Source organism: Micropterus salmoides, unplaced genomic scaffold (genome assembly GCF_014851395.1).
Source record: "Micropterus salmoides isolate LMB-PRFRI ecotype aquatic unplaced genomic scaffold, ASM1485139v1 Ms_hic_scaffold_2, whole genome shotgun sequence".
Taxonomy (NCBI): domain Eukaryota; kingdom Metazoa; phylum Chordata; class Actinopteri; order Centrarchiformes; family Centrarchidae; genus Micropterus; species Micropterus salmoides.
In genome coordinates, this window is record NW_024041150.1 from 50535426 (window position 1) to 50557740 (window position 22315).

A 22315-nucleotide genomic window follows, 5' to 3' on the forward strand; every position below is an offset into this window, starting at 1 on the left:
TGAACTCAGAGGTTTCCATAAATAGCTAGCTGACCCTCCAACACAGAAACACTCCACATTCAGTTTCACAAGAAATCTTTTTCTGTGCTCAAAATGTTGAATTGTGTTAAATAACACCAAAAATAATACATGTAATACTTACAGAAATGTATATTTATTACTACGCTGTACTAGTGAGTACTGTGAATGTGTACTGCTTGCATTATAAGTTTGAGTTTGGTTGCTCTTGTATAGTTTCTATTTTGTTTTTTTATCATTTCACAAACTACTAATGATGTATGTAGTCTTTGTGCTGCTGCAGCAGGATCAATAAAAGATTTCTTATCTTCCTGACATCCCAACGTTTCACACTCCATTTAATTAGGTTTTCTTTATCTAACAAGGCATCATTAGGATTTTGTTCAGTAAAACGCTAAGGCTCCACATCATCAAAAAGGCTCCACATCATCAAAAAGGCTCCACATCATCAAAAAGGCTCCACATCATTTCTTTGTTATTACACAAACAGACGGATTAAATGTGTTAATCTCACTTTATGAATTCAACAAAACCTCTGCTTAAAGGTCAGGGGAAAAAAGTAACATTTCAAACTGAATAAATAATCTTCCTGACCTTTAAAACACAGCTGAAGTTTCAGATTAGCCCTCTATCTGTTCATGTGGCCAGTTAGGAAACACACAGACAGCTTTGTTTGTTTGTGTGTGTGTGTGTGTGTGTGTGTGTGTGTGTGTGTGTGTGTGTTCTCGTTCTCTCACTGGTCTTGCCGCAGGGACAGGATCTGCTGACTGAGCGAGGACACGGAGGACAAACTCCATCATGGCAGACAACCTCACAGGTGTGATTCCCACAGGAGAGGAGAGAACCACACACCTGAGAGAGGAGGGAACAGAGGGAAGAGGAGGGGGGATTCAACAGTATGCGGTATTATCGCATTTTTCATCAATTAAGTAATTTGGTGCCCTACAGCATAGTAACAGTGTCTCTGGATCTCACCTCACTGCACAGTGAGCCGCTAACAGCAGCATTATGTTCGGAGCAAGATAGCTGCTGTGTGCTAGCCAACAACACTGCCAACTCATTTTTGTAGTTTGACAGTAGCTGTGTCTCAATTTGCACACTTCCATACTTAAATGTACTATTTTGAGTGCGTAAGTGCGTTCACACTGAGAAGTATGGCAAAATGCAGAGCACTGAAAATACCCCGATGGCGCAGTCATAACGGCCAGAAAGTTGAGTGTGGAACGCTGGACACTTGTGGAAGTGGAAGTGGGCGGGACCAACAGCACGGGAGAAGCAGAAAGCAGCAGAGAGAGGGGCCAACAACAGAACGTCTTTTACAAGTTTCGTACACTATTTCATCACTAAATACACTTTTGACAGTTGTACAACAACTGATGCCAGATCAAAAATGTGCTTGAACGTTTTCGGAGTTGAAAAGTTCTGTCATTACCTTTTGAGTAATTTAAATCAAATCAAGAGACATCTGCCTTGTGATGTACAGAAAATTCTTGGCTTGTGAAACTTAAAATAAATAAGCAAAAATACGAATGAAAAGGGGACTGTCGTTGCTTTATTTGTTATTATCATCATCATAAAATCTGACATTACATTGTTAGTGTACAGTTGTGCTTACACTACTTGCTTTCTATTGCTTTTATTTATGCACCAATATACCAAAGAAAATTACTTGTATGTTTGAACTTGGCAATAAACCCAATTCTGAGCATTTTATTTTGGGTGATAAAGCCTGGCTGTTATTTTGAGCTCTGCAGGCAGTATCTGTGCTGGGGGGATTTTGCAATCTTGCGATAGTCATTTCCGGTTAGTGCACAACAGCAGCGCTTTATTTGAGACAACACTACCCTCGCAAAATTAACGCACTAAGCAAGTAAGTACATAGGGTCCGCAGTTTACAGCATGTTAGTATACTAAAGGAAGTACCCGAATTGAGAGAGCAAATATCGTTCAGATTAAGTCTATCATTCAATTAATGACAACGCAAACACACACCCCAACACACAGCAGTGCGAAGCAGAAAGGGCTGTCCACAACTAACCACGGGGCTGTATTAACGTTATAACTAAATTCCCAGAAAGCAACATGAAAAACAGCTGCAGGCTGTTATTTGCTGAGCTTGAGCTTCAAATGAGGCCTATCGTTCACAGTTTCTCTCGACTGTCCCCGAGTATCACACCGTTAGTCCAACATCGCCGAGCCTACTAACCACATTAGCCGCGCAATATGCTAACGCCAAGTTAGCTAACCTTTAAAATAAACAGTAAAAACAACAAAAAACACGGCAACAACACAGCTTCCAAGTTTGAATTCAGGTCACCTACAGCCCCTGACAGTGTGGACCCTAACAGTCCTGCAGAGAGCAGTATTACAGTACAGTATTGCACTATTATCAGCTAAGTAGTACCTGCTGACAGTGTGGACAGTAACAGTCAAGCAGAGTGAAGCATTAAAGTATAAAAGTGCAGTATTACAGTATTATTTGTGTAGTAGTACCTGTTGACAGCGTGGTGCCCAACAGTCCAGCAGAGAGCAGTATTACAGAATTACCGTACAGTATTGCAGTATTATATGTGTAGTAGTAACTGCTGATAGCGTGGAGCCCAACAGTCCAGCAGAGAGCAGTATTACAGAATTACAGTATTATGTGTGTAGTAGTGCCTGCTGACAGTGTGGAGCCTAAAGCTGATGATGCACGGGGCAACTTTATGAGCAGTCTTGCTAGTGGCAAGATCAACTATCAGCGGGTGGCAAAGTGGTGGGGGAAGGGGATTACGGTAGTAATCTTTACTCATTACTAAGGATGGGGATCAAACCGGATCCAAAATTTCTCAAAAAACCCGAAAATCCATAAGGTTCGAGCTTATTGATACTGCTATCGAGACTTGCGGGTCCTATGATGTAACGTTAAATTTCGAGCGTCAAATCTAATTTAATTTGAAACGCAATGGATAAGAAAATCATCAGGTTGCAGTCTCTGCCTGCTCTCTGTGTGGAGGAGCGCGCACACACACACACACACACACACACACACAGCGGCAGCTGAGCGACAGGCTGCACCGTCGCGGTGGAATCTACTGTAACGTTAGTTGGATGACAGCTGCGCTCGTTACTGTAAGTACATGCGATAAAACTTCGCAAGTAAAAAGACAATACTTTATCAACACACCGGTCTGTAAGGTAACGTTAAACATGTAGAAATGGTAATTAAATCATCTCTGTCTTCAGCATATCATCCTGTTTTATATAACCACAGCTAACGCTAGCTTGGCATTAGCCAAATGTTAAAAACAAGCTAAATAGAAAGCTGTCTGTCTGAAGCACAGACTGGTCTGTAGTCTTAAAAACTCAACTGCTGGCTGAGACAAACCAGCCGCACCTCCTTCTACCTGGTAACATTACCTGCAGCCAGCGAAAAGAGGAGGAGGGACTGATACAGACTGATGTTATTATTTCTAAACATCACTCACTACTTGTGATGTCAGATAAAGTTATTGAGTTACTTTGCTGTTGTAAACATTAATGCTCTAAAAACAACATTTAGCTGTATTTAAAATATTAAAATAAAAACAACTAGGCAGTTAATATGCACACTTTAACATATGTTTATTTATCGCAAGTGATATGTCATCTCAATATATAACGTTATCGCACACTGAATATTTTCCACATACCGTGCAGGCCAACCTCATGCCTGGTTTACTAAATAACCATCACTAAATAATAGTAAAGTATCGATAGTGGTATCGATAAAGAATCAGATCGTTAAACAGTCTCAATAAGGGTATCAATATCAATAACATTAACAATCCCCATCCCTACTCATTACCATTGACAGCAACGTTGCCCTGCACGATTGCTCTAAAAGTTGCTGTGTATCATTAACAGTCCAGCAGACAGTCCAGCAGAGAGCAGTATTACAGTAGCAAAAGTGCAGTATTATGAGTGTAGTAGTGCCTGCTGACATTGTGAAGCCTAACAGTCCAGCAGAGAGCAGTATCACAGTGTAACAGTACATTATTACTGTATTTTGAGTGCAGTAGTACCTGCTGACAGTTCCACCGAGGGCTGGCGCAGGGTCTCTCTGCTTTCTCTCGTCCACACACACATTTCTGCACGCTGACTCTTGGACAGGGGGAGCACTCTGACAGACACAGACAGGAGTTACAGGCGGCCATGTTGGCGGTCCTTAGCAGCTGATAACTTCATCAATAACACGGCGGCCCGCAATCACAAGGGTCGTTCCTTTTGTATAAAAAACTGAAGTGAACCTAGTGAGATCAGTCCACTGAGGGCAGAAGTAGTGAGTCGACAAACAGTTTGTCTCAATGGCTAATTTCCCCTTTCATGTTCATGTTAAAGTTATTTATAATAAAGGGCTTGGCCACTTTAAATGTGGCAGATGGGTTCCATCACAGGTCTGCAGCAACCAGGCTTCATTCAGCTCACCTCAGCTCCAACTCTTTGAGTCAGGCACTGCCAAGATGGCGACACAGTGAGCTTCACACTTACAGAAACCTAATGGTGACATCATGGCAACTATGTCCATGTTTTATACAGCCTGTGTTTGACACTTATCATAATCATTTTGTAGCATCACTGTTACGACACAGTAATTTTCACATCTATAAAATGTGATGCATTGCATTGTGGGATTGGTAGGGTTGAGTAGAGACATTTAGTTTTTCTGTTCCAGTATTGGACTGGAACATATATGGAGGATAAATTTCAGACACTCAAACTACAGAACTTAAAAATACAGTGCACATCATAGTGAACAGTGTCTGTCACTGTTCAGAAACAGAACTTGTGGCTGTGTCTGGATCTGTGTGTGTACCTGTGTGACAGGGCTGCGTACAGGTGTGCTGTTTACAGGGTAACAACTTGCTGCACTGCTTCTGACACGACCAGGCCTGGAGAGACAACACACACACACAGTTAGCCCTGCAGTCTTCACTCGTTTATCATTTCAAGCCGCCAATCATCTCTCGCCGCTTCTGATTGGATCATTTTCATCAGTCAAATCCAGTCCAGTGAAACACGTCAATAACAAAGTTTAAAGCTTTAAACTTTTGATCTTTTCTACTTTTTATGCGTACCTTGTTGCTACAGCGACGGGGGAGGGGCTTAGCTTTGCCACACATACAGGAAACTGCCACCATCTTTGGACACGGAGGGCACGGACCTGAAAATACACGTGTTTATTGATGGTAATGAATCCGTTAATTACTCTGACAGGATATTAACAAGGCAATAAACAAGGTTGTGTGTGTGGTTACCCGGGTGACAGAGCAGCAGACAGGTGTGTCCACATGTGGGTTTGAGCTCCTTCTGACAGACGGAGCCACAGGAATGAGGGGCCAACCAGGGGTCAGCTGGAGGATCCTGCAGCTTCCCACAGTAACACATGTACCTGAACACAGCACACACACAGAAAAAGGTAAACGTAAAGAAATTTGCAGCAGCTTAGGACTTCAACAAAAAACTAAATCTAATCAGATGATTATTTTCCCCAATAATTAACTCAGACTCTTTGCTTAAAAAACATTACTAATAAAATAACAATTCCCTTGAGCACAAGAATTACAATGTCACCATTTTGACATTAAAGTTTGTCTGAACTGAGCTTTGATTCAGTTTCAAAGTTGTTTCCCTGAAAAGACTTATTTTGAAAGAAACCAGCTCCACTGCTTTAAGTCTTTATAGAAACTTTAGTCTGACTTCTTAACGTTTCGTACTGTCTGGAGTGTGGAGCCCTCTGCTGGACTGCAACAGACTGTATTCATGTATGTTTAATCTTCAGGTTTCTGGGGACATTTTCATACATTTCATCATGTGAATCGTCGTCCGTTTTAAATTTGACTAACTGAAATGAACAGTCACCGATCACAGCTGTTGTCCTCAGATGTGGGAGGAAGTCTACAGATTAATTTACAACAGGAAAAGGACGCTGTTCTCCCACAGCAGCGCTTCTGAACATGTCACAGGCCAAAACTGTACGCACGCAGGCCAACGCCTGAGATTAACACACAGTGCTCAGACAACACAGCAGAGGTTGCTCTCTGATATCTGTAAAACATCCATACGCTCATGCCTGATGAGCAGCAACATCTGGATGATGATTTACTTACTCTCTCAGCCTTTGTGTTAGTGCCTTTGATTTGTCCATCTCACAGTCTGTATGGGTCCAGTTGGGCCAGCCCATAACAACATTTCTTAAAAATAGACCTGGCCTTTGTTGCGGACATCCACAGGTGTTGTTAGAGGTTGTACAGTGTGAATGCAGCCTGGACGTGCTCTAAAGTCCATAAAACTTCATACAGTGAATTTATAATACGTACCTGTTGGGCGTGGCACTCGGAGGATATTCTGCTCGACACTTTGGACTGCGGACAGAAAATTAGGAAAGATTAGAGATGTAACTGATGATTCTTATAACTGATTCATCTGTGATTCATCATGCTTTAATCATTTGGCTGTAAAACATCACAACAGTTAAAATGTCTGATACAAATGTCTTGTTTGGTCCAACCAACGGCCCAAATATTCAATAATGACAAGACAAGCTGATTGTACATCTGAAAGGATCATGTTTGAATCTTTGACTTTATAAAATGACTCAAACTATGAATCTACCATCAGAAATGTTAAAGATTAATTTTCTCTGGGCAAATCTAAAGCTACAAGGACAAACAACAAAAAGATTTTTTGTTTGACAGACAGGAAGAAGCAGAAACCTGACGACTGAGTAAATCCACCAGACAACACACCGACGCACTGCTCACTAACCACAGGAGCTCTGCAGGTAGAAGACCCACCAAATCCAAAGAAAACGTGTTCTTGTACCAAAACAAACATGCACGTCATAAAACACAGAGTCTGGTGGCATCCTGGATGGAGGTGTTAAGGACTGAGGAGCCCACAGAGGGAAGTGGAGCTGACTGAACTTCAGGTAAAGCCGTTTGTGTACAGGTACAGGTCTCCCTGAGTGGATGTGAAAACTTCAGACACTTTACACGTCACATGATGTTTTCTGCTGGGTCCTAATGTCCACCATTAAATTATATAAGATATCTTTAAAAAAAACGGTGCCTAATGTCTTCATCTTAGATCATCTCCTGAGGTTTAGACACTCAAACAAACTTACAACAAAGGACAAGAAAGAAAACCTAAAAACAAAAGAGGCGTCAGGTGTGTTGTCCTCACCAGGGCCAGGGATGCTGCTTCTGACCGAAGTCTTCATCAGTGACAGAGGAGACGAGGAAGGCAGAGTCTCTGGCCCATTTCTGAATACAGGGCAGGTGGAAGAGAGAGAAACAGCTGGAGCAGCTCCACACCTGGGGAGAGAGAGAGAGGTTAGCTTTGACTGTCCTCAGACTGCAGCATGTTGAAACTGAAGGAGCTGCAGGCGTCTACAGAACAGATCCAACACTCTGCGGTCCGGCTCTTTCTACAGGGTTTCTGGAAAGTTCACCAAATTAAATTCAAGAACTTTTAATATCACATGGGATGAAACTTAACACCCGTTCATGGTCATAACGGTCGAACCAGTAAGGGCCACTATTGAGCAGGTATCACGTCTTTGTCAGTACTCCCTGGCTGTGTTTAAAATTAAATCCCAGTAATATACTGAATCAGTGTGATCCGGACATTAAAGGTTCATTTACTTAATGTTTGGCTAAAAGCTTGACTCGTCCATTCGGAGCTACAGATCTTCCTGCTGCTGCTGCAGTAATGACAGTGTTTGACTGAAAGGAAGCAACAAAAAAAACTGAACAGAAAATGATTTGCCAAATATTTTAATAATGAAAATCTGTGCGTGCGTTCCTCACCGCCTGGGTCCTCTTGACGGAGGCGATGCAGATCAGACAGGTGAGAGCTCCAGACTGAAACAGGTCACTGACGTACTGACCGGTTCTGAGCAGACCTGTGGCGTCACCACCTGCAGACAGACAGATATTACAGGAACCGTTTGACCCTCTTCTTCTCCACTCTGAACGTTAAGCTAAAGCCCCTGCTTAGCTTAGCTTAGCATAAAGACTGGAAACAGGGGGAAGCAGCTAGCCCAGCTCGGTCCAAAGGAAATAAATTCCACACAGCAGTACAGGTAAAGCTTGACGAGCTGTGGTTTTTATGTGTCGGACTGTAAAACAAAAAATTCAGCAACGACAAAAACTGGAGGAACTATTAACTTAACTATTAAAAGGGTTGTGTCTAAGTAACCTGCTGTTGCTATAGTAACACCTGGCTCACCTGTCTGGTCGGTGTAGGTGGTGAAGGTCGATGAGAGGATCTTCCCTCTCTTTCCATCATTATGGTCAACAGCTCCATCATCGTCGTCGTCTTCATCAGAGGAGGAGCAGCTGATACGGCTCTCCACCAATCGCTGAGCAGCAGCCTGGTTGGACTTCCTGATCTCCTCAAACTTGGACTGGACCGACACGCCTGGCGGCCACACACAGAGAGGAAGATCAGATAAAAACTGCCGTCAGTTGTGGCCGTTTCCTGTTCAGAGGATTTCATCACGCCAGCTCATATTCTGTAAGAAACACGCCAGGACAGCGTTAACGAGTCCGTCCTCACCGCGCTGAGGTTCAGGCGCCGTGGCGGACTTTGTCCGCCCTCCTCGTCCTGCCCCCCACGCTCCTGCTGCAGCGGCCCCCGGCTTCTCTCTCTCCTTCTGCAGGGGTCGTGACCTTTCACCCGGAGCCTCCTGGCCCCGGCCACGCCCCCTGCCCTGCTGCCGCCAGGCTGGCTCCATGGCAACCGCCTCCGAAACGCTACAGGTGGGGAATATGACGGAGAGACGGGTGTTGAACGTACTTCACTTTTACAATTAATCCGTATTTAAACAGTTAGGTTCTTTGTTCAGCAGTCATGTAAATTTGATTCTACTTTGATTTTACATTAATTCATTATTTACTTTTACAATAACAAGTTACTGTTACTGTATTTGAGTGTTTAGAGTGTAAATATATTTATTCACTCATCTACGTAGAGAGATAACTGACACTACAGCACTTTCATTATATTTTGTGCCTCTTTCTTTTCATTCCTCTGTGCTGCTGTGCCAACCTGGATGTCCACTACAGGCCCCGTCCACACTGCTGCCTTTTGGTTTTAAAACAGACCTTTTGCTCTGTTTGCACCTCCCGTCCACACTAAAACAGCTAAAGCGAAGACCTAAAACGGAGAAAAACGCTAAAACGCTGCCGGACTTTAGAAACCACGACGCAGCCGCTCACGCTCAGCTCTCTGATTGGGTCTCATAAGTCGTAAGCCGAAACTGGTGACAGAGTTTCTGACTTGGTATTTTTTTTATAGAAATATCTTGTACCTTGCTATGTATGTCAACGTATTTACTTTGCGATGGCTCCCAGCATGTTCTCCACGGCCATAGTCGCTTTTACCTCCCATGTTTCATTCAGTCAACAGTCCCAGCTCGTTAACGGTCCATGCAATATAAAATCTGGACTGATTCTTCGTCTGTAGTACTTTATTCTTTCGCCAAATCATCTGGAACTTTGGAATAGACCATCTGTCTTATGTTTACACCAGCACGCGCATGTGAACGGCCACTAGATGAGCGTTTTCGGTCGTTTTAAAATAGATGCAGATCAAGTCTGATATGCAGCTAAGACGATGGTGTGGACAGAGATCATATTCGTTTTTAAACTAAAACGAAGTGGCGTAGACGGTCCAGCTGTTTGATTTGGGTTGTAATGAAAGTTTAATTCTTCTTGCAGAAATGTCTCCCAACTTGTTTAGTTTGTGTCAGCACACCGTGTAACATTTTGTCGTTGTGTGAAGGCTGCAGGAAGGTAGTTGTCCGTTTTCCCCTAAAAGAAAAACTTAATAAAAGCCCATTAATGTTTCTGTGTTATAGAATAATCCCCTCCTCGTTATATCAGACCATATGTAAGTACCTCTATTAAAGATTGTAGCACAGCAGCAGTAAATGAGCAGATTTTTGACTGGAGTCTGGTGACAGGAGATAGCACACAGAGTCCTTAAACAGACCTTTGTCCGGCTGTTTGTCCAGCTAACATGTTGTTGTAGCAGCTACAAGACACACCAGTAACCCACAGTGACCCGCTGCCTCACTATTTAACCAATAATGTACTAGTGAACTAGTGAACTGAGCGACATCGACCGAGCTGGTCAACGTCAACGGCTCAGTTCAAACTGTTAGCTTAGCCGTAGCTAACCGGCTAGCTGTCAATAAAACTAGCTGTAAAAACAGGCGGAAACAAACGTCACACGCATCAAACAGCCGTTATTAAAATATAAACATTAAGCTGAGCTGCTGTAGCTAAATGTTACAGATTAAATAACCAAGAGAAAAGTAAATTAAGCAGCATCGCGTAAAACACACCTCAGCACTCTACAGCAGCAGCGGAGCCCGTTGCGTTGTCATGCGCAGAGCAACCCGGTGCATGCCGGCACTTGTAGTCCTGTAAACCTATGCTGCTTGCACAGCCTGGAGGTTTCAACGAGAAGAGAACTACAAATCCCAGCGCGCACAGAGACACGCAGGCGGTGCGACGTGTCAACGACAAAAAGCTGGACGTTTCATTCATGAAGGAAGAAAAAAATCCTGACGTTTGTTTGGATAATAAAATGCAGCGCTTAATTAATTAAATGTAATAAAGTAGTCATTTAAATATACTCACACAAGTATTCAAATAAATAAAATAGATTTTTGAAAATGAAGACAAAAAATTTGTAGAAGTCTGTAGGTAATAAAAGTACTTTAGAAGTAGCAGCTGTAGTGGTAATAGTGCATATTCACTAGGTAGGTAGATAGTTTCAGTACAGCTGTGTGAAAATAAGAAAGGCAGATCCGACTTTCCTTATAAAATATCTTTATTTCAGTGCAGTGCTTCCAGAGTTAGTTTGGTTCATGTTTTTGCTAAGTAGCTTTAACAACTTTTTACACAAAGCAGTGATGTGACTGGCCGGCCAAGCCCTCAGAGAAAAATAAACATATACAGGAAAGGCAAAATCTTCTTTATAGAAAAACAAAAAAACTAGGGATGTACATGCAGGCTGCGGTCATATCTGCTGACCTTTGACCTCTGATGGTTTTAAAGCAGGTGATCTAGGAAGTGAAGCTTGTTCTACAGCCAATCCCAGCAGAGTCTGTCTGGATAAAAGTCAGTGAAATGAAAATGAAATAAATTCAATTTTATTTTAAATATTGCAAAGACACGACACATCAGATTCAGATTAAGTTAAACTAAGTGGAGGTTCTCAGATTAGCTGTTTGTTTAAAGGTTCAGTGTGTAATATCTCTGAGGATTAATTGACAGAAATGCAATATAAGATCCATAGCTATGTTTTCAGTGGTGTATAAAGACCTTACATAATGGACCATTATGTTTTCATTACCTTAGAATGAGACATTTCTATCTACATACATCATGTTTCTACAGTAGCATGAACAGGACAAACGGACCTACAGAGAATATAAATATATACAAAGAAGAATTAGAAGTACTAGTTGTAATAGTAGTCGTCTGGTTTATTAGAAGCAAGACAAGAAGAGAAATTTGGACAAATGGAGGACAAGAGCGGACAGAGCTGTGTCTGCCACTGTAGCTTCTGCTCGCTTGCAAACAGAAGTGTGAGCGGTGGCTGAACAGCTGTTTGCAATTTGCAACCCTCACCACTAAAATGTACACACTGAATCTTTAAATATGTTTTTATAACGCTGACAGACTCATAAACATGCCAGACTGTTTCTGGGATGTAGAAACGATCTTGAGGAACAGATGTGGCGCTTATTATTTAATATATATTACATTACAGTTACAAAGTTTAGAAATAGAAGAAATATTTGCTACAAACGTAAGAAACACTTTCTGTCTCTCCCTCACTTGTCCTGAAGCTCGGTCGTCCTCTTGTGCTCCGCTGACGCAGCAGTTCCTTTACGTACAGGCAGTCAACTGATCTGGAGTCAGTCCACTTTGACTTCAGTTTGTTTCCAGTGTAAACACAACTGTCAGCTTGTACGTTTACAACATTTTAATGAATTTGGAGGAAAATCGTGACTCTTCCAGGAAGTGTTGCTCATAAAGCAGAATTACATGTTGTGCACAATGATTATTCAGATCAATTAACTACTGTGATAATATATAATCAGAGTGCCGTGAACTACATTAAGTGAACTGATGTAACATAAAGTGAACAGCAACCTTGAGTGAACTTAAAGGGATGTAAGATTAATCTAACTTTGAGGAACAGAAATGTGTCTCTGAGTTTTGTAAATATTTGAGTTTCATCCAATATAATGTCAGAACATGTTCCCCACCCTTCTGGCTAACCCAGTGTCTAAAATCAAACATCCCAGTGCTGCTCCTCTTCACCCTACTTCTTCTCTTCTTCTTCTTTAGTTGTCTGTGGCTCAGGTGTAGACGGGGGCGGAGCATCTCCCGGCTGGTCGGCCCGTGGCGGTGGTACCAGCTTCCTCTCCAGCCTGGTGACTCGGTGTTTGAGTTTGCTGTGAGTGGCTTCGTGCTCGGCCAGCAGGCGGGCGTAACGCGTCTGCAGGACGTCCAGCGTGCTCGTCATCTTCTCCACCTTCTCCTCGATCTCTTTGGGATCGGGGCCCTGCGCTGCCACCTAAAGGACGACACCGGTTATGACGTTACTTTAGCAGATCAGCCTGTTTGTTGTTCGGTTTGGTTACTGTATCAGATCACATGACTGTACCTCCAGGTCCAGCAGTCCATCCTTCATCAGAATCTGCCTTCCCTTCTCCTCCAACAGAGCTTTAGCATCAGGATACTCTGTTAGCGCCTCCATCAGGTCATCTTTGGAAAGACAGAAGAGGTCGGAGTAACCGATGCTCCTGATGTTGGCTGTCCTCCTGTTTCCTGCCTTACTGCCTGTTAAAGAACAAGATAGACTGTTAGAAAACAATAACAACCTGAGCCTTGCTCTGTTCCGGACTGTGAGCTGCCCTTTATCAGAGATGTTGAAGTTAACATGTGTGTGAATTTGTGGTGAGATTTCTGCCTGATCAGTGGGTTTCGGTTTCACATGCAGCATGCAGTCCCTAAATGTGTCCGTCATACGGTCTAAAGGGGATAGCCTGTTTAACAGCGGATCAATAGTGTAATGCACAGCAGAGTAGGCTATAGAGCAGGTAGAGATAAAAATATTATGAATTCTCATTAAATTATGACGTTGGTCCTATAATATTTTTTGATATGTGGGAGAGATTCTGAATGCGCAGAAATCCTGCTGAAACACAGGAGCTATTAAAGTCCAGGAGTTTCTAACTGAATTAAATATAATTAATTTATCATAGAGGTGAAAAGGTGCCACATGCACATTTAAAGAGGTTACTTCCCCAAACAGAGACTGAAAAGAGGAGAGAGGACTAAGCATGTGTGCTGACTCAGCAGGGGTTTTACTAAATTAGAAAAGTTAATCTACAGGAGAAACACATTTAAAGCATTAGCTACAGAATGCCTGAGAGCCTTACAGCATTATAGTCTAATATTTCTTTATATTTTGAATTGTCACCTGCTGCCTGAATATTGTGTTTCCCTTTAAGACATTTCTGCACACCATAAAGGCAGGAAATTAAGTCTTTAATGCTTAATCCTCTTCATCTTTCCCCACCACCTTTGAATCTAAACCAGTGCTCTTGCATTTCAGGAAAATTACCCCATAAATTTACTACAATGCAAGAAAATAGTATCTGTGCCGACACACAGTTTATGGGAGGACACATTCCCAATTTAGGCCATGATGTGGAGGCTGATCACACTTCTTCATTACTGACCATGATTATTGAATTGACAGGTCATCTATAATAATAAAATTGTGAGTTTGGCTTCTGAACTGGGGCGGCTGTGGCTCAGGGGGTAGATTAACGGGTTGGTCGTTAATCGAAAGGTCGGCGGTTCAATCCCTGCCTCCCCCAGGCTGCATGTCGAAGTGTCCCTGGGCAAGATACTGAACCCTGAATTGCCCCTGGCGGCTGTTCCGCCAGTGTATGAATGTGTGTGAATGCAGATGTAATGTAAAAGAGCTTTGATTACAAATACAGAGCATGAACTTTTTTAACAATTCCTGAGGAGTGATGACCCCAACAACTGTGGTGGACTTTTTAGGACTGGGTGCACCAAATTTCAAATCTCACCTAGGGCTGGCCCTGGGTCTCAGGATTCCAAAAGTGGCGGTAAAACGGCAAGATGTACATCCAAAACAAATGCAAAGCTCTGACATATTGCCACCTTAAACCAATGGCTCTAAAACTGAGTGGCGGGCCCCCCTGGGGGCAGTTAGAGCCACTTAAGGGGGGTCGTGGATGTTGAGCACACCTAAAGATGCATAAATATGATATACTTTTTTGGCTTGTGAAGGGGGGCGTGAGGACCACTGTCTTAAACATCAGTTGATGCTAACATGTTAGCAAACAGCCATCTAGCTCCACATCCAGAGCAACACGATCATCCCTTTGGAGTGGACAAATCGAGGACCACACGTATAATCTCCTTTTAGATGGCGCTCTTGATCGAAGGGGCTGCGGAGAGGTTTGGAGGAAACTTTTGGGACATGACTCATCAAAATCTTGTCAGAGTACAAAGTCCCACTTTTCTGAGCATGTTTTGTAAATGTCTTAATGTCTTAACGCAATAACCGACGTCAGTTTACCTTTAATAGCCAGGATGCTGATCTCGCCAAAGTAGCTTCCGTCACTCAGGACGACAAACTGCGTGATACCGTCGTCAGCAACAACAGCGAGTTTTCCCTCCTTGATGATGTACATCTCTCTGCCAATGTCGCCTTTCTTACAGATGTAATCTCCTGGACTGTAGACTTGAGGTTGCAGCTTCAGCACCAGCTCCACCAACAGACCGGCCTCGCAGTCCGCAAAGATACGAACCTGCACGCCGACACAAAACAGAAACCCTGCTGTTTTTTCTGTCACTTCAATCGATTTTTAATGAGGAGTGTTGTTAGGTGTGTGCAGACCTTCTTGAGGGTGTCCAGGTGGACGTTGATGGCGATCTCGGCTCTCAGTTTGTCAGGCAGGTACTTCAACACCTCCCTCTCATCCACTGCTTTCTTATTGGTCCACAGGAAGTCAAACCACTTGATCACTCGCTTCTCCAGGTCCTTAGTTACCTGGAGGGGGGGCACAGAGGGTGGAGCAGGGGTTAAAGGTCAAACCTGTGGCGATGTGAGAAGATGTTCCGTATGCAGGAGAACAGATGTAGCTTGCTTTGGATAAAAGCTTCTGCCAAATGAAGTTAATCAAATGAATGCAATTAAAAAGTGTGATGTTCATCCCTGCGAGACGTTTTATTTTAATGACTTTTCTTAAAACAATTTTGTGCACCACGTGCACTGAAACATAACCTCCTCACTAAGTATGTCACCTTTCGGAAGCTCATGTACTGTTTGATGGCGTCGATGCGAGCCTGGAAGTCGGCTCTGGCAGCGTTCATGTTGGTGATCATCGAACCAACGTTACCGACGATGGTGGCAAAGATCAACACGCCCACCTGAAGGAGAACAGAACAGAAATATTATCATATACTTTTTAGTGTGGTACATCTGCTGTGTATGCAACTGTATGAAAAATGCCAAAGCAGTTTATACAACAAACAAAGGTGAGGACAATATTAATCTCCTTTAATGATGAACAAGTGTTTTAAGGTGGAGCAGCAGGAGAATAAAGAACTGACATGATGGTTGACAGTGCTCAAGACACAGACATGCTTATTTCAGATATAAGCATAAAATTAAAATACAATAAAATAAAGAGTAAACTAAAGAGTACTTGAGTAAAATATTTAGGTGCATTCCACATCTGTTTAGAAGTGACACCGCTGTCTAAACAAATTCACAAGTATTCTGACCTGCTACAATGTACAAACATCAAAACCTCATCTACTTTTGCAAGTGGACCAATATTTGTAGAAATGTTGTAATACAAATTTAATGAACATTGTGGAATTGAAATATTTCATGTCAGATTAAAGCTGCAAAAGTAGAGCTGGAAATTGAACCTCAGGACCTTTTAAGAACCAAATGTGTTTGTAGGCCCGTGTTTGAAAGCTGTTAAACATCTGGTCAGATTCTTAGCCTCGTAGACGTGGCTTTCCTGCTTTAGTGATTTTGGACTGTAGGTTTTTGTGTGGCTGCTGATCCACTTGGTAATTTAGCATGTTTTATTAAATAAGTATTACTAATAACCATTTAGAAAATGTTTTATTATGCTATGAATACAGAAAGTCTTTGCATCGGTACCAATAAAACGGCACCAATAAAACCAAATAAACTATTCTTTAAGCCACACCCACCAGGAAGTCAGTGACGACAAAGAAGTACTCGGAGTTCTCGACAGGGGGCGGAGTTTCTCCAATGGTGGTGAGCGTCAGCGTGGACCAGTACATACTGTAGGCGTACTTCCTCACCAGACGACCAAACTCTGGATCTGCCGGGTCAGGGTACACAAACCTGTCGGAACCGAAACCTGGAGCAAAGGGACAACACAAGGTGTCAGAGGCTTTTATACAGTAACCAGCGATGAAACAACCGGAGTCAGGATTCAAACCAGCAACCTCACCGATGGCCTTGGAGAAGGAGTAGTAGAGGCAGGCGTTCCAGTGGATGATGATGACGATGTACATGACGAGGTTGGAGATACGGAGAGCGTTGGGGTAGTTAGTCCTGGTCTCCGTCCTCTGGAAGAACTCCAGCATCCTGAAACAAACAAAAAGATCTTGTTGTGCTTAGGACACGTTGTTTTATTATTATTTGGTTTCTGGGTGATTGTGTTGTTGTCCTGCGCCTTCTGTCTGTTTATGTTATTTTATTTAATGCCAGTACAGGAGCGCTTTGTGTGGTATGATAAAAAAACATATCAAGCTCAGCAATTTGTCTGCATTTTTGTTCAAGTATGTGTAGAATTTTAAATGACTGTAGCATGTTAAAATATTAGTATTTAGTCATGTTAGCAGAGCGGCTCTATGTCGGTCCACCACTTTAGTACCGACTGAAAAATCTAAACTCTTGGTTGGATTGTGTTGAAATGCTTTTACTGTAGGAATTCATTTTAACTAATTTTACATTTTAGTATTTCCCTTTTACTTAAATAAATTATCTGAGTACTCCTTTGGTCACTGATGTACCAAATGAGTGGGCACAAATGATTTGATAAAGCACTTAATGTTTTATGTGTGTGTATTTGTACCTGTTGAACCTGAAGAGCTTGTTGAGGCGGATCTCGGGGTAGGTGATGCCAATTACGAGGTACATCACGTCGGTGGGAATCATGGAGATCAGGTCCAGTTTGAACTGGAAGCTTTTAATGTAGCGCTCGCGCAGTTTCTGCTCATCCTTCACCAGTAGACCCTGCTCCAGGTAACCTGCACACACACACTTGTGGTAATTTATCCATGTATGTCAATACTAATGCATCAGTACGTCAAACAATCTGTTGGTGTGTTTGTGTGTGTGCCTTCGGACCGGTCCTTGTTCTGAAGATCATGTCAGCGATGTAGGTGAGGTCAGAGATAAAGTCCAGGATGAACCACCAGACAAGATAGTCCGTCTGTAGCTCCTCAAAACATGCCCTGAAACACACAAAACACACATGTATTACTTATAAAGTAACCTAATACTATCTGACAAAATGAGGACCAAAACTTGGGATTGCTGGAACAAAAAACTAGGGAGCTCATTCCCACTGGGGATAAAAACCTAGGAGGACCCAAACCGGGTTTCTGCAGACATTCCTAGGAATCAAACCCGGTAACAAACTGATATTATTGGGACTCAAAACTGGTAGCTCATTGACGTTGTTTGGACAAACTGGAAGCTCACTGACATTGTAGGAACAAACTGGTAGCCCACTGACCTTATTTGGACAAACTGGAAGCTCACTGACATTGTAGGGACAAACTGGTAGCCCACTGACCTTATTTGGACAAACTGGAAGCTCACTGACATTGTAGGGACAAACTGGTAGGTCACCGATCTGGTTTGGACAAACTGGAAGCTCGCTGACATTGTAGGGACAAACTGGTAGCTCACCGATCTGGTTTGGACAAACTGGAAGTTCACTGACATTGTAGGGACAAACTGGAAGCTCACTGACCTTATTTGGGCAAACTGGAAGCTCACTGACATAGTAGGGACAAACTGGAAGCTCACTGACATTGTAGGGACAAATTGGAAGCTCACTGACATTGTAGGGACAAACTGGAAGCTCACTGACCTTATTTGGGCAAACTGGAAGCTCACTGACATTGTAGGGACAAACTGGAAGCTCACTGACATTGTAGGGACAAATTGGAAGCTCACTGACATTGTAGGGACAAACTGGACACTCACAGATCTGGGTTTGGACAAACTGGAAGCTCACTGACCTTTCAGAGACAAACTGGAAGCTCGCTGACATTGTAGGGACAAGCTGGTAGCACACTGACCTTTTTTGGGCAAACTGGAAGCTCACTGACAGTGTAGGGACAAACTGGAAGAGCTCACTGACATTGTAGGGACAAACTGGAGCTCACTGACTCACTTACATTGTAGGGACAAACTGGTAGCTCACTGACCTTATTTGGACAAACTGGAAGCACACTGACATTGTAGGGACAAATTGGAAGCTCACTGACATTGTAGGGACAAACTGGAAGCTCACTTACATTGTAAGGACAAACTGGTAGCTCACTGACCTTATTTGGACAAACTGGAAGCCCACTGAACTTGTTTGGGCAAACTGGTAGCTCGCTGACATTGTAGGGACAAACTGGTAGCTCACCGATCTGGTTTGGACAAACTGGAAGCTCACTGACATTGTAGGGACAAACTGGAAGCTCACAGATCTGGTTTGGACAAACTGGAAGCTCACTGACCTTTCAGGGACAAACTGGAAGCTCACCGACCTTTCAGGGACAAACTGGAAGCTTGCTGACATTGTAGGGACAAGCTGGTAGCTCGCTGACCTTGTTTGGACAAACTGGTAGCTCACTGACATTGTAGGGACAAACGGGTAGCCCACTGACCTTGTTTGGACAAACTGGAAGTTCACTGACAGTGTAGGGGCAAACTGGTATCACACTGACATTTTAGGGACAACTGTCAGCTCAATGACATTGTAGAGACAAACTGGAAGCTCACTGACATTGTAGGGACAAACTGGAAGCTCACTGACATTGTTTGGACCATTGTTTGGACCACTAGAAGGTCTGTCACCACAGCTTTAACTTATGGTAAAGGTTGGGGTACAGTTAGGTTTTGGTAAAAGTTAGGTTAAGTTGTTGGAAACTGAATGTAGTCAATGGAAAAGATTATTGTGTATGTGTGTGTTACCTGGCTATGATCAGGGTCCAGTTGTACATGACGGGGATGGTGATAATAAACAGCCAGTAGTAGTAGGTGTTACCTGCCGGATCAACCACTTCGATCTCCTTAGGACTAGGCACATACACAATAATGAATTATGACTTTTATTTGCTACATGAATGATTGTGTGGATTGTGGAAGTCTATCCATACAGTCTCAATACTAAGTAATTCATTACAGTAAACTGCAGCCACATTGATTTATGAAAACAAAGCCTCCAATATCTAACTGGATCCCAATAAACCAAACCTACGCCTCCTCTTTAGCCTTCTTCTCTTTCTCCTTTTCCTTCTCTTTCTCTTTTTCCTTCTCTTTCTCCTTTTCCTTCTCTTCTTTCTCCTTCTGTTTTTTCTCCTTCCTCTCCTTCTTTTCCTGCTTCTCCTTCCTGGGAGGAAAAAAAGGAAAGACAGATAAAGGAAAGTGATTTAAATGTAATCAGTTAAAATTTCTGTTAAACAATGTTATTTCCCAGGAACAGAAAAGATACAAATACAACACATTACAACCAGTGAGCTTACAGAAGTTCGTAATTTATACGTATTTTATACACAATTCTCTGTTCCTCTCTAAAAATGATTTTGTGATTTGTCAAAAACATTTGTCAGGTGTGTTCACACCACCTTGTTTAGTCTGGTTGAACCGCATTCTGGGTATTGACCCCCTTGGTGTGGATAATTTGTGTTGGTGTGAACGCCAGACTCGAACTCTCAAGGGGTGGTCTTGGATCACTGTGTGAACACCATTCGACCCAAAGACAGGAAGTGGACTATTGTGCGTGTCATTTCATTGGTTAAAAAACTTTTTAGCATCCTGTTTTAGTGACCGGTGAACTATTAGCAAGTTTACTACCAAAACGTCAACTAGCAGGGGACAAACCTGAACTCATCATGAAGTGTGATGCCTCGTGAATATTTGGCCCGAAGAGAACGTTTCTCAGTTTCAAGAGAAGGTTTATTGATCACGCATATTTAATCACGCTTTTGATCACGCTTCATTAAATCAACATATTTAGTGATTAAATGAAGGAGAATGCATTCCAGTGAACAACAGCAGTGTTTTGTGAAATTTAAAAAACTGCATCAACAGTACATCAGAGTACTAGAGTATGTAAGTATTTAGTAGGGTTTGTTTATTCACCTGCTGACTGTATGACCAAAAGTCGAACGACATTTCCACCACACACAAATTTGGACAGTTTGAGCTTTGCCTTTGGGAACTCAAACCGGACCAGTTGGAAAATTTAAACAACTTATCATCCTCTCATTGATTTGATTCAGGAATCGGACCTTAGGTGCGAATCCGCCCTAAAAAGATCCACGTTCAATAGGTGGTGTTTTTTTGAAATAGGAAGGGACTCACTGTTTCTGCTCCTTTTTTTCTTTCTTCTCTTTCTTCTCTTTCTTCTTTTTCTTCTTTTCCTCCTTTTCCTCCCTGGAAGACAACAGGAAACACGTCACACAAACCTGTGTGTAATTGTTTGAGTTTCAGGATTCACCACTGTCATTTTCACTTCTCAGATACATCCTGAATACTACTTGTGTCTGTGTGATGCATCCGGAGCAACAGCTGTCAAATGACGTGGCCAATGTGTGTGTTGCACCTCAGTGGGCTTTCGTGTGTGTGTCTTACTCTTCTTCGTTGTTATTGCTGTTGTTGACGTTAAACAAAATTCCTGGTCCGGCTCTCTCAGCGGCTCTGAAACAAAGAAAACAATCAGACGGCAGGACAAGTTAACTGTTCACTGCAACTCTTTTAGTGGACCAACTCAAGGATGCTGGAACAACCTCAGTGACCTTTGCCACCTTCACGGAACAACAGAACTTTCTCAAGAATCACAAGAACTTCCTGATTAACCACATAACCTTGTCAATGACCCCTCAAACCTTCTCAAAGACTCTTGTAAAAGCTAATTAAATGGGCAACCATTGGTTTGTTCACAGTGTTCTTGGCCTGATGTTTTCCTGTTCAAGGACCCCTTGACCGTCTATCAGAATTTCTTCCAGAAGCCCCCGATATTTTGAAGTACCTACAATCCAGAGGACTGCCTGACAAAACCATTACATTTCCTCAAGGGAAAAATCACAGCTAGAACCTCCTCAAGGACCCATATAACTCCCCTTAGATTCTCTAAAAGAAACCCAGAATCCACAGAACCCCATAAACCTCTTAAACCTCCTCAAGGACGCCTGAAACCCCATGATGAACCCATCTAACCTTTTCAAGGACCCATATAACTTCCTTATGGAGCCATGTATCCGTTAAAGGACCCCTATAATCCACAGAACCACCCCATGAACCTCTTAAACTCCCTCAAGCATGCTTGAAACCTCACAATGAACCTCTAGAACCTCTGCAGGACCCACAGAACTTCCTTCAGGCTTCTTTAATTCTCCGGGCTGAATACAAAAGTCCCACAGGCTACTGAAATCATTTCCATTGCAAATTTTAGCCTGTGAGTCTTGTTTCCATGAGAACGCACCTGTGCCCCTGCAGGACTTCACCTGGCTGCTCCTCCATGTCTTGTAGGACGATGGTGGGCGGAGATAACCTGGTGATGGGGGGCGGGACTGATGGACCTACTTTGGCCATGGAGGTACTCGTTCCTCTGACTTTCTGCTGGCAGAGAGAGATTATTATAGGGATGGCAGGAGAGAGGTGACAGGAAATGAGGGCAAAGAGAAAACAACATGCAACAACAACATGCAACAAAGGTCTCAAGCTGGACGATTGAGGATGTTGGGATTTACGGTCAGCTCCTTTAGTCCTCAAGGCACCAGGACGCCGCAGCTTGCTCTTTGTTTTACAGGAGAGTTTCCTCACTTGGGGTGTTTGTTCAAACACTGTGAAGTTGTCTCTTAGCAGCAACACAGGACGTGGTGTGACGTGGTACCGGTAGTCTTAAGAGTTTTGTATGTTTGAAAAAGCT

General features: G+C 42.8%; 2 protein-coding genes across 3 annotated transcripts in view; both read right to left on the bottom strand.

The window, feature by feature from the left end:
• The window catches only part of LOC119912600 (NF-X1-type zinc finger protein NFXL1-like), a 29345-nt gene extending 18859 nt beyond the window's left edge, over window positions 1-10486 (bottom strand). Inside the window, exons 1-11 of one of the 2 annotated variants that reach the window (XM_038731872.1) lie at window positions 10391-10486; window positions 8599-8795; window positions 8269-8460; window positions 7848-7957; window positions 7222-7352; window positions 6357-6401; window positions 5295-5428; window positions 5115-5200; window positions 4853-4928; window positions 4062-4159; window positions 756-870 (exon numbers count right to left, since the gene is read on the bottom strand). In XM_038731872.1, the coding sequence (XP_038587800.1) occupies window positions 756-870; window positions 4062-4159; window positions 4853-4928; window positions 5115-5200; window positions 5295-5428; window positions 6357-6401; window positions 7222-7352; window positions 7848-7957; window positions 8269-8460; window positions 8599-8776 (1165 nt within the window). In that variant the 5' untranslated portion in view covers window positions 8777-8795; window positions 10391-10486. Of the gene's footprint in view, window positions 1-755; window positions 871-4061; window positions 4160-4852; window positions 4929-5114; window positions 5201-5294; window positions 5429-6356; window positions 6402-7221; window positions 7353-7847; window positions 7958-8268; window positions 8461-8598; window positions 8796-10035; window positions 10080-10390 lie in introns of those variants that run through there. The other variant, XM_038731871.1, reaches the window with a different exon arrangement.
• Window positions 10487-10863: 377 nt separating this feature from the next.
• Window positions 10864-21981, bottom strand: LOC119912645 (cyclic nucleotide-gated channel rod photoreceptor subunit alpha-like). Its single transcript, XM_038731929.1, has 15 exons — window positions 21869-21981; window positions 21019-21084; window positions 20749-20820; window positions 19643-19774; window positions 19357-19461; window positions 17509-17615; window positions 17234-17408; window positions 16607-16743; window positions 16341-16513; window positions 15414-15539; window positions 15007-15159; window positions 14686-14917; window positions 12730-12905; window positions 11895-12639; window positions 10864-11161 (listed from the first exon to the last, which is right to left on the bottom strand). The coding sequence occupies exons 1-14, from the start codon at window positions 21976-21978 to the stop codon at window positions 12385-12387; spliced, it is 2019 nt and encodes a 672-aa protein (XP_038587857.1). The 5' UTR covers window positions 21979-21981; the 3' UTR covers window positions 10864-11161; window positions 11895-12384.
• Window positions 21982-22315: the final 334 nt, after the last annotated feature.

Bases quoted from the DNA above. Each gene is read 5' to 3' on its own strand.
- LOC119912645 (XM_038731929.1), bottom strand. From the start codon at position 21,978: ATGGCCAAAGTAGGTCCATCAGTCCCGCCCCCCATCACCAGGTTATCT. The intron at 17,616-19,356 runs GTAACACACACA...TGTGTGTTTCAG, and splicing joins TGGACCCTGATCATAGCCAG to GGCATGTTTTGAGGAGCTAC. The intron at 12,640-12,729 runs GTACAGTCATGT...GTCGTCCTTTAG, and splicing joins ATGGACTGCTGGACCTGGAG to GTGGCAGCGCAGGGCCCCGA.